The sequence below is a fragment of the Ornithodoros turicata genome, chromosome 2 (assembly GCF_037126465.1).
Source record: "Ornithodoros turicata isolate Travis chromosome 2, ASM3712646v1, whole genome shotgun sequence".
In the NCBI taxonomy this organism is placed as follows: Eukaryota; Metazoa; Arthropoda; class Arachnida; order Ixodida; family Argasidae; genus Ornithodoros; species Ornithodoros turicata.
In genome coordinates, this window is record NC_088202.1 from 48,564,749 (window position 1) to 48,577,206 (window position 12,458).

The 12,458-nt window shown below is 44.6% G+C and overlaps 1 protein-coding gene across 2 annotated transcripts in view; it reads left to right on the plus strand.

The window, feature by feature from the left end:
* Positions 1-5,384: 5,384 nt before the first annotated feature.
* LOC135385380 (thrombospondin type-1 domain-containing protein 7B-like) overlaps positions 5,385-12,458 on the plus strand; it is a 552,806-nt gene continuing 545,732 nt past the window's right edge. For both annotated transcript variants that reach the window (XM_064614667.1, XM_064614668.1), the window contains exon 1: positions 5,385-5,727. In XM_064614667.1, the coding sequence (XP_064470737.1) occupies positions 5,694-5,727 (34 nt within the window). In that variant the 5' untranslated portion in view covers positions 5,385-5,693. The remainder of the gene's footprint in view (positions 5,728-12,458) is intronic.

Consider the following 12,458-nt stretch of genomic DNA (forward strand, 5'->3'; position numbering starts at 1 on the left):
CACGCTATATAGCGCTGTCACTATCAGAACAATCGCTCTAGCTTAGCGGTTCGGTACATGATATTTATTCCTCGTTGTGATTTCCAGTTCCCATATTGTTGCAGTATGCAGTAGGGTGTTTTCGGGACCTGCAGCGTGTGACGGGTCGCCGATTCCATAGAGATCACTGAAGTCAAGAAACAAAGAGGGAGAGGGGGAAGTAGCGCAAAAGGGGGGGGCACATTGAAACACGGGTACTCTGAAACAGTCAACTTTTCTGGTTCCTTTCTGTCGAAAGCAGCTGTACCTTTCAACGATATCATCGTCCACACTTCTGCTCCATTCAGAACAGCGTCACGGTGTTACGTAGAGCGATCTCCCCCGAGACAACACAAAGTGGTTTCTGGCCTGAAAAGCAAATTTTCTCTGACTACACTTATTGTCTGTGTGCTCGAAAATGCTTGCATAAGAAGCACGAAAGTTGACGTACTTGTAGGTCCTTAGCAGAGATAAGTGAGTGTACCCAAACCCATCTGTGGAAACTCGAAGGCCGACTAAGTGAAGATTGTGCACCAAGAATACAAAACTATATGCCGCCGAGCCGAGCACCGCAAAACGAAACTTGAGAGAATACAGTGTTGGCGACAGCGTTGCAGTTGCACACGACCTCTTTGGGCTCTTTGGGCTGGAGGAGTTGGACGGACTAAAAATAATACGGAGAGGGCTATTGGGGCTCTTTGGGACCTCTTTGGGCTTTTTTCAGCAAATCAGGGTGAAGAATGGTGTCACTCGGGAATAACGGCTGGCTAGGAGCGTACTATGTGGTGAAGTTCATTCTTGAAGAGTGTAGCATTGTCAAATAGCACTATCAGATATGTTTGTTTGGTTTATCTTACTGCAAAACCTTAGCTTCTCAACAAATGTCACTTCACCTTACCTTTACATTTTCATATCAAATAATGTTCAGCTGTACTAACTCGTCCTTGAAAACACAACCGTATAACGACCTGACTTGAAGGAATGCCAAAGCGCTGGATTGCTCAGGGATGTCATTACGAATAAACAATTGGTTTGTCGGCTTTGTCTCTCATGAGCGGCATTAACCATTTCCCTTGACACATTAGACACAGTCGTCCAAAAGTCACTGAGAGTAATACACAAGCGACAGAAGAGCATGCTTCTAGTGTACCAGAGTTTGGCGTTTGCTGCCCTCGAACTAGATGTGGTTCACAAATTCTGCAACATCAACATTGATGTGCCCCTAACGTGCATGACATCTGTACAAAAAATATCGGCATCCTGTAGTTTAACCGTCTCCCCATCCCACCCCTTCCTCACCACCAAAGAGATATCAAATCAAGAGGGAGAGAAGAAAAAATATGTTAATTTTGGTTAATAAAGTCGTTGACGAGTTCGCTTCTTCACCCCCGTGTTCGCGCGCATAAGAAGCCGCCGAATTACTTGTATTTCTATCAACGCGTATCGATATCTGTATCGGTGCAATATTGATATTTATATCGATGTGAATATCGATATTCTTATCGATTTCATTCCACCCCTGGATTGCGAACACATGTATGTGCAGGCTGCGCAGACATTTGAGCAGACAACAGCATCAAACGACCAGATAAACATATGTTTCATTGTTTATTAGTATTTCGTTTAATATACCCTTGCGCTTTCGTCATGTTTCCAGATGAAGGGGATACATTTATCATAGTCATTATCATTTCTTTTTTAACCCGAAGGTTAAAACTTCTTTTAACGGTGTCGAAGGGAATGAACAGGTCGGCAGCGCCGCAGAAGCATCTCTCTCGTGTCGGAGACGGACGCGTATTGCGCTGCTGAGAGGAGATCGTCGGTCCGTACTTCAACGCCTCGTGACTCCTCTGGCTATCCGCCAATGGACCGCTGACATTCTCCCCCCAGCCATGCTGAGCAGAGTTGATCCAGCGCTCGCTTTCCGCATGCCTCGACATACCTCTCGTCAAGATGCCGCATTAGTTCATCAAATGCGCCTCTATGTGGCTTTTACAGCGCATTTGCTTTACCGCTTGAGGCAAGTTGACTCTCCCCACTGCAATCACTGCGGTACTGTAGAAGATCTAGAGCGCATTGTTGTCTATTACGCACACTACAACCTTCCTGAACCGTACTCTCCGGATCCCTTAACGAGCAAGACTCTCCCCCCTCCCCATCTCACAAAATTGCTTGGCCCCTGGCCACATCCAGCCCACCAACGCTCTGCCCTCAAAGCTCTCTTCACCTTTCTGGATACCATAGGACTTCGATATTCTTTGTGAAAGGGCTCAATATTTCATTCCCCGCATCACCAGCAGCAATGGGGCAGAGTATCGCCCCTGGCGATGAAACTCCCCATTCATCATCTTGTAATAAAGTTGTTTGTTGTTTTTTAACATGACCGGGTTACCATGAGCAATCTAGCCTTCGTTGGCATTATTATCGTTGTGTGTACGTAATTTGATGTTATGCAATGTAACGCATGGGAGTTTGAGGGGGATAATGATGGGAAAATGCAAGGGAGTTTGAGGAACTTACACAAGTAAATAAATAAATATAAATACGTAAAGGAGGAATATGCGGGATTTCAACCATGGAAGGCCTTCTGAAAAATGTCCGCGCGATGCTCTGCAGCGTTGTGTTAAAATTGTTGAAGGAGTCGGTTATAAACACGGGCGAGAACATTTATATACGGCGGAGCACCGACATACGTCACGAATTTTTTACTCCTTGGGAACGTGCCTTAGGAAACTTGCAATTTCGATGGTTTTTGTACTGGTGTTGCTTCAACCGTCGTGGGTCAGAGACTTTCTTCGAAAGAGGAAGGTGAAAGTAAAGGATGCATCGTCGGCTTGACGTCGAACACATAATTCTTCCCAGGCACGTGAAATAACTACATTAGCCGTACGCTCGAAGAGTTGCACGCTCCTGTCCTTCCGTATTTCAAAGGCAGTCCATTTCCTCAATGTCTTAATTATTAAAACACACCAGTAGCTGTCCTTTACTACACAGCTAACGTGATGTCGGGTTTCACACTTTCTGTCTTTCTACGAAGATTGCAGAACGTTCAGCCGCCACTTGGCTGTAGTTACTGCTGGAAAAATGGCACTTCGCGAAACCCTGTAACGTCGTGCTCGATTATTTTTCCATGTAACGTACATACTGGGCAATTGTTATGGCGGGAGGCTCATGAAGGGGATTAATTTTGAAGTTGAGTACATTTATCTGCTTCTCTTCTTCCCTCCTCACCACCCTCAGCCCTCGTTCGCACTATCCTTTAATTGTGTATAAGTACTATACGGCAAACGGGGTGCTTCTTCAGGTTGATGTAGCACTGATGGAAAGTTGAAAGGAAAAGAAAATTGTTTAAAATTAATACACTCTACGAGCTTCGTTGGATAAGAAAATACAATGCTAGCAATATCACTTGGTATAAAAATTATGGCTCGATATAGGCAGCGCGTAAAAGAAGCGATAATTGGGTGCTTAATTAGTTCCCCTAATGACGGGATTCATGCATCACGTATAAGCTTTTCCCCGAACGCATGCCCCACACGCCTGCGTCATAATCGAAGGTAGCGCTGTGTTTCTCTTGTCATGTACTCAGAACGCATTTATTTGGGAAATTCAATGTTTTTAAGTAATTATTTCTTAGTTGCACAATTCAGACAACGTTGTTCCGTCATAGTTGCGTTGGTTGACCGTCAGGATGATCATCATGACGTGACGAACGGCTGCGCGAGTCATGCAGGAAAATGTGAGATAATTCATATGGGGAGCGTACTAAATTATTTATTTTAGTGCTTTGGTGCGCTGCCCATAAGAGTCATCCCACGTTTACTTATCTCAATCCTTAAGTGCAAATCTACGAAAATGATTTTTCTTACGGGCTGCATATTTTTATTTAAAAAGTCACCGGGGCAATCAGTCATGGGGCATACATGCAGTACTAAGTACTCATACTACTTTTAAGTACATTTATGAGTACTTGTACACCCCATACACTAAGAAGAAAGAAAAAAAAAGAGAGAAGAAACGATGGTACCCCGAGAAACGAGCGGCATGGCCGAATGTGTTAAGGCGTCCCGCTCGGGGGGTAACCGAGGTCGTGCTGAAGGCTGGGAGGTGGTGGGTTCGAATCCTACCATCGCCTAATGTTTTCCCTGGGTTTTACGAAGACCTTCCAGTTGAATGTGGGCACACTTCCACCGAAAGTCAGTCCAGGACGCATACTAACCCTCTGTCCCCCACTCCTTCCTCCTGTCCTCTCCCCATCTGTCCACACCTGTACGCCGCTCATAGCCACAGTTGCTTTACGGCGCTAACACACAATAAAACAAACTATCTGAAAAGTGCCATTTTTTTTTACGAAAGGGTATATACTCGTCGCATAGTTAAACAGGGAGTATAGGTCAGCTTCATGTTTTTTGCGTGAAGCGAACCTCCATAGAGTAGTTTATGACCATAAATAATATCGGGGTCCTGAGGGCATGCTAACTTCCGAAAAATGTATTGCTGCTTGCCTCGCGGCGCTCAGACGGAATTTAAAAAAAAAAGTACCCCGAAGAAAGTGCTCACATTGTGTGGAATATGTCTTCGTTGCCAGATTTCTGTGATTTCTGGAGCCTAATTTTCGTTTTCCGCCTCCGAAGTTTTCTACAGCGCTTTACCGCAGCGCTCAGATTATGACAAAAGATCGCATTTCTTGCTTCATTCACTTTTTATTTCTCACATAATAAAGGTACCTCAAACGAGAATTCTAATCTCATTAAGCGAGGAAAATGTGCCTTAAATCAATACTTTCAACAACATTTCGTGTACCTAGATTCATCTACTTCCTACCCGATTTTTTCGTCATCTATGGTTCGCCGCACACTCCCTAAGGTTTTCAATTTCAAACTGTGTGCAAGGTGTAGCCCAGTCAGGTAAGAGGGTTGTAATATAATCTCGCCGAGCGTAGTTGGAGGAACAAAGATTGAGGGTGCACGACCACCCTTCACGGCTCACGTCATAAAACATAAGTTAGCGAACGAGACACAAGTTTTGACGCTGAGAAAGCGCATTCCCCGCATCCTCCATATCCTAGCACGTAGCTTATGCTAGCTGAAAGAACACCTGCCCACGCTTGAACCGGCAAGAAACTTCTCACTTTCGTTCTTGCACAGAAAAACCACTCTCAAGTTCTTATCAATCGGCCAAACTGTCGTCGCTCCGACGCCCTTTCCGGTGGACCGTACTCAACTCTTCTTCCTTACCTTAAACTCGAGCGTCTCATAAATCTTTCCACGCGTCGACGCGTTTCTTCCCGCGATGTTTATGCTTTCGTGCTATCCCATAAGAAATCCACCCGACAGGTAAAGGCCACGGCTTTGCGTTATGCATGCAAGCTGACTCGATGACTTGAGCATCGCAGACTTCCACGTGCTCGAGAAAGTTCTCGTTTCGCCTTTTTTATTTCATCTCATCGCGGTACGTTCCCTCCTCGAAAATCCGCCGCTGTTCAGTCGGTGTGTGTAATGGCTGGTTGCTCTGCATTGACTTGGCGTGTGCTGGAGTGAAAGATCGTGTCTGTGAGTTTGTTGTGGTCGATCGGCGGTGAAGACACGAAGGATTTGGTGCCTCTTTTCGCCTGTCTCGGTTTTCCGTCTCAGTGGTTGTCGTTTTGTCGGAATAATACTGGCTCCTGGGGAACGATGATGATGGATACGTCTTCGGTGCCAAGAACATGTAAGTTCGCTTTCTGTGGTTGGAGTATTCCGGAAATCGAGCTAGGTGCCTCTATCGCACTCTTTTACATGATTTTTAATCGTATCCATTACGCGCGATTATATTGTTTTCACTCTTGTAGTATGTGTACTAAGCCGTGTTTGGGGCGGGACTTTCGAGCACGAAACCAGAAGGTCTCCTTCCTGCATTTGTTTCGGAACTGTGGACATACTAGCGGCCATTTGTATCAAACATAAACATTGCCAGCATTCAGTACTTCCTGAAAGTACTTCCTTCCGTCCAACTCGAACACGAATCACTCAGTTTTTCCTTACAAACAAACAAACAAACAAACAAACACAGGAATCACTCAGTTCACGCTATACGAAGTCGCTTGGGGGGCAGTAGTTCGTTCACCGTCGCAATCGGTAGGCGTCACTCGTATGGGGCAGGATTTGCAGCAACGCAGTGGTACCGTCACTTAAAGCGGTATCGGCACTGGCGCTAATTGCAAAGTAGTGACGACGGAATAAGGACGGGGCGACGGTAGACGAGGAGTAATGCATTCCCATTTGTTTCAGGTCCGTGCAGGAATGCGAGTTTGACAGTGAACATCAGTAAGCGTGCACATTTACCGTTACTGCGTTTTATTTTTCGCTCGCTCGTCCTGCTTAAAGTAAACGAGTAAACGACAACCACCGTTGAATATACAACCTTTCTTGGAAGCTAGCGGGCGAGAATTGCGGAATCGACGACAAGTGTGTATAGGCCATTTTCATAAGGGTGTGCCGATTCGAAAAGCCTAGGGAAGGCGAACTACACAGAGTTGCACTAATCCGGAAGAATCGTGTGATCGACATGGATTTGAGCAGCGATTTGATCGTAGTGTGTGATTCCCATGTTTTCATATCGCAGTGTATCGCGACATATCGCAGTGTACTTTTCGACTTTCCCTTTGCGGAAGGCTGTACAACCTGAGACGAACTACGTCGGTCACTGTGTATTGTCACCGTGCTGTCAAACAGACGCCAGCACATGTGGGAGACTCGATCTCACATTGATGAATCAGGATGTATAGGAGGCAGTTTCGCTTTCAAAAGGGTTAATCACCCATGTAGGGGTCTCTCTCGATAAGTTAGACCAAACAGGAAACGACACAGGGATGAGCACTTTGCATAGCTTTAATGCGCTTTGCATATAGGAACATTCTCACACGGAGCACATGTTCCAGCCCAACAACTGGACGCTGGTGCGTGTGAAATGTTATATTGGATACGTCGTTACATCCAACAACTCACCACAGATGATATATACCGTCGGTATAGGAATAGACAGCTGGCAGTCTCACTGTAACTGCGCCACTCCAAACAGTCGCGAATCGGTCGTGCACGCGAATTTAACGAAACGACTCAGAGCGAGTGTGTCGCTCGTACGAAATCGCGCTTCCTACGGCTCGCTCACCGATTCGTACAGCGCATGCGCGGCATTCGAGTCGGTCGTTTCGGTTGGAGCAAATAGACGCGGTAAAACTCCCTATCGATGCATGGAACGTCACGTGTATAACATATGTGTAATGCATACATCAAAATGTACTGGCGAAAAAGAAAATCGATATTGCATGCTTCATTCTACACTCGTAAAAGTAAGATCGGTGCGCTTACTAACTAAAAACTAAGCACTTACTTGTCACACCAGCCACTAAGATCTTAGTAGCCGTAGGTAGTAGGTAGTACTGAGCTAGTGACCAACTAGTAACGCACTTCGGGGGTAGTAACCGCAGTCGTTACTACCTTTTTACTTGCCTTTTTTTCTAGGAGTGTATTTGGAGAAATGAATTTGTTGGCAAATGAGACAAGATAAATTTAGAAATAGATCATATTAGAAATATGACCGATTCACTACAGACTTTTAGATTGGAGTGCCCTAGGGCTCCCAAAGAAACTACGGGTCGTCACGGCGCGTGACTAGAACCCGAAGAATGTTTCGTGAATGCGGACTGATGATACCTTCTCTCCCTGGGGGCCTCAAATGTGTTTGAGTACATTATTATTAAACTACTGTTCCTTACTGGATGTCGAGCGGATGACAGAGACGAGTGGACAGAAATCGGATCAACTTATTTAGGGTGGTCGTTACTAGACTGCCATTCACTGCTTTCCGTGTGTGGCCCTCCAGGGCATTTATAGTTTCGTAAGCTCTTAACTGATTGAATTTTATAGAAATTTTCAGAATTTGTATTGCGTACGAAAACATCCACCCTCGGAATATATACGTATATTGTATAATAATGTATAATAATGCACAAAAACTTGTGCTAGTATTGCAGGAATTCTAAAGGGCTGAATCACATTACAGAGTCTACGGCTGCGTACGGCGTCTTACGTGTACCTTTGTTCCAGGGATGCGCAGTATTTAAATACATTGTATTTAAAATGGTATTTAAATACAGGCAAGAAAAATGTATTTGTATTTAAATATCGTTTTAGGGATATTTATATCCAAAATACACTTAAATACACATATCTCATCCTCCCAGTATTTGTGGGCTTCTCTCGAGTTCCACATTGTTAGCTTCCAGCGATGAAGGGTATCTTGGTTAGAGGCTACAGGCCACTCATCACGCGTGTTCGGGGATTTCCGTGCTTCTAGAAAACATCAGAATGTGCGAGTGAGGGCATCGCCACCCCTGTTGCTTCAGTCTTGAAAGCGGGGAGAGAAATGAGAACACCAATTTGGGAAAAGTATAATTCGTGACTCTCTTGCGTCACTTGACAAAGCCTGGTGTCTAAACGGAACCCTTAAAATGCAACGTTAGCGGCAGTTCTACTCAGTCATTCACTGGGAACTCAGGACAATGGCTGCACTGCACCAGACAGTTTTTGACGGCGAGTTTTTCACTGTCGTCGCTGAAGATGGAAAGTCGATGAACATAAGTAGAGGAGGCAAGCAAGCTGATGTATACGATTGAACGGAACCATCTCCCTGACTCCAAGGAGCAACAGGACAGACAGGAGACCGACACTGACAACACTGACAAACTGACTAACAAATGAACCACTTTATTATTCAACATAGATAAAGTCGAAGAAGCGATAACGAGTTCATTAGCTGGTTTTGAGTCGTCGTCGGTTCTTGTCCCGTGTCTGTCCTGTCTAATACCCCCTCGCTGCTTCTGAGACTCAAGGAGACGTTTCCGTTCATGGAATGTCGGTCCACGCAAGATGCTGAAATTATCAGACTGCATCACGGAAAAATAAAGAAATATGTGGGCATTGTGTGCAGCAGACATGCATCCACAAGTGGCTCCATTTTATACACTAATTTAAAAGATTAATGTGCCTGGACGGCTCAAAGTATTTACGGAAGTAGTTGCAGTATTTAAATACTGTCTTAATGTATTTATACTTTGTATTTAAATACTTTCATCATAAAGTATTTATAGGCAGTATTAAATACAAAGAAAACATGTAGTATTTGTATTTATAGTTAAATACCCGAAAAGTGTATTTATACCCATCCCTGCTTCGTTCCATCCTGAAGGATGTTCCGTTGCAATGATTCGCTGTCAGCGGACGTATCACGCAAGCGAAACCCTAAACGCAGCAGTGTGAATCAAGCTAATACTCTTGGATGTGTCATACATAATGGCCTTCCTGCGCTGCCCAGTGTCACCTGTACGCGTTATCTGTTATTTATCTTGTGGCGAATTCCGCTCGTAGTTGTAGTGCAGAAAAGTTACATGTGCAGGAAAGTACATGTTACACTGGTCGCGTCAATCCAACGTGCGTCCCGTTCCCTTGCGTTCCCCTGCGTTCCCCTCTCGTTCCCTTCTTATTCCGCTTCCCTTGGCTTTTCGTTTCTACACTCAACCCTCACCGGCACACTGCACTGCGGGGTGCGAAAACAACTAGCGGAATTCGCCAATAGCCAAGCGGGTGAAATTGAATGTTCTGAACTATACCGAAGACAAACCCGTCAAATTTTTCATGCGGCACGATTATCCCACTGTTGAAATGTTGTTTGTTAAGCACATTTCTTAAGCCTCTTTAGAGCCCTATTCTCTAAGCCTGTGGTAGAAGGATGTTCTGAAAACAAGACCTTGAGGACGGCTACGAAGGATTATTGGCCAGGCATTACGTGTTTGTTTGTTTTTTGTCTCGCTCTCTTTTCGAACATTTGCAGATGTCTCGCGTGCTTGGTGCCTTCTTACGCTGAAATGTTTCCTGGACGTAAAGTTTGGTGGCGTTCGTACATCTAAAGACTGGATCGGTTTCTTTTAAAACACGGTTCACCTACCACAGCAATCAGATAGATTGGAAGTGGTTGATCCCATAATCGCTGCTGTACAAAAGCTGTCCTTCATAAAAGCAATAACAGAATATAGAGTGCACAGATCTCGTGTTCGTCGATGTTCCCTTTATTTAAAATGACGTACCACCAAAACAAAACGGCTTTCTCGTGCAGTCACATGACGTATGTGACACGCTAACTTATCGCATAACGACAGCGTCTGTTATGTTTGAGTTCAATAGCTGAGCCGGAAACAAAGTATATTCTCCCTATTTGTGTGCCTTACTCAATCACCCAATCACTTGTTATGCACCAAGGTCACCAAATTGCTCGCCTTGTCTATTCTTTCAAGCTAATCGCATTTGACAGCAATCTTCTAACACCGAAAAGGAGTACAGTGAAGGAGATTTTGTATTGAAATGTAAGTGGCCGAAAGACAACACGATAGGAGAAATCATCTCAGGATAAGTTGCAATAATTGGCTGTTTCTCTTTCCTGATTAGCTACGTCTTTGAGTTGAGTATCACCCTATTATATTATCTGTATTGGTGGCGTAATCCACTTGATGCGTATTAATGGTGTGCGTCGTAGTACCTCGATTTCAAAGCATTACTTGTGGTAATGAAGACAACGCGAGAGTGATGAAGGTGAGGATCAGCAGAGCGCCTGCATACACCTGAAAAAAAGTCACGTAAATTCGATATCTCCAGAGGACGAACATTTTAGTTTTTGCAGTGGCCAGTTTTCCACTGCAAACGGATTAAATTACGGTTTAGTGCGTGCCCAGCGAGCAGAAAAATGAATTGAAGAAGGGAACTCCTGGAAATGACACGAGGACGGAGCCCTAGACAAGAGGGGAATAACAAATATGCGCGACGTGCTTTAGGGATATCAATTTATCACAGACCAGCAAACGGTCTCATAAACATATTTTTTGTTTAATGACTGCGCCTGACTTTAAAGACATGTTTATAGCCGTAAAGAACTCCGTTCTTAACTGCAGTCTTTGGAACGGCGTATCACGGAGCTCAGACTTGTGCACGTATTAATATGAGTATGACCGATTCCACGTTTCTGGAGTCATTCATTTGCAATCAACTATACGACCCGTCGATGTGGCGCAATCTTTTTTGTGACCCGCGCTGTGCAGGAAAGCGGTATCACGTACACACATGTCAAAAAGAGGCAGAGGTGGTGGTATTAGTTGTTTTCTTCTTTCACTTGTTGCACACGTATGCTAGGAAAGGCGTAGCTGTGACCAGATGAGCTTAGAGTACGGCTTTTCGTTACATATAAATGTCGTAAATTTGCTAGATAATACACTAAATGTTAAATAAATACTAATGCTAATAATGAATGCTAAAGAAATACACCTCTATAAAGATATCTACAATTTCCCTACGACATTTCACAGTAAGTCGGTACATGAGTCTTGAAACGGAGGCCTACAAGTACCTTTAAGTATTATCGGGGGATGACGCCGCTCTCGACGAATATAGGCTTTCCATGGACGTGTGTTCATGAATATGTGAAAGGAACTGCGCGTTTGCGTCCGTGAAAACAAGGAAAGTGATGTCAATCTACATATTTTGCACCGGGATGCGCAAGTTCCAGATGTATACTGCTTTTTTTTTTGGAAGGACTTCGACCTTAATATAGGCCGACGGAAGCAAAAGTGCATACTACAGGGCGTCGGTACCGTATCAAAGCGCATAGGAGTGTTGTTCTACTAAATATCTTATACACTACTACATACACATGTACCGCGTGTTTCACGAAGGTCCCTCGGCTGAATAATTCGGATACGGCTGATGCTATCGAATAAGTTTCTTTTTTGCAAGCACCCTCAAAGCTTCGGCAAAGAGCTGGGCAGCGAGCGGCTCATATGCATGCGCTCATGGAAAAAATAATAGCTTTTAAGCTTTACTTCTGACGCTTTCGGAACCTGTCTTTTGCCGATCCTTGTGCGAAATATGTTCCAAAAGAATAAAGGAAAGAAACGAGAAAGAAAGAAAGGAAAAACCACGTCAACAGCTAGTGACTTTTTCAAGTACTTAATTGGTTGACATATTTCTTTCGCGAGGGAGCGTACCAATGCGCTGTCTCGCTTAGCCATCCGGCTGTCAATAGAGAGTTTTAGTAATTCGTACGATATCGCCTTTGCATACGTAAGGGATAGCGTTGATGCTTCTGCGCACGCCCATAACAGAAAGAGAGCTTCGCGCAGTGCGCAGAACCACCAACGTTATCTGTTACGTACGCTATCGCCTTACGATTGCGTACGATGTACTAAAACTCCCTAATAACGTGTTCATCCGCCTGGTTCACACACGGGGCTGACGGAAGATAAGGAACAGCTGCGAGAGACGCTTCCGTATTCCCCCTCCTTCTCTCGGTTCGGAAGACGGCTCTAGCGGAAAATAACGTTCTGTGACACCCAGATGCCTTGAGGCGCTTTGTAC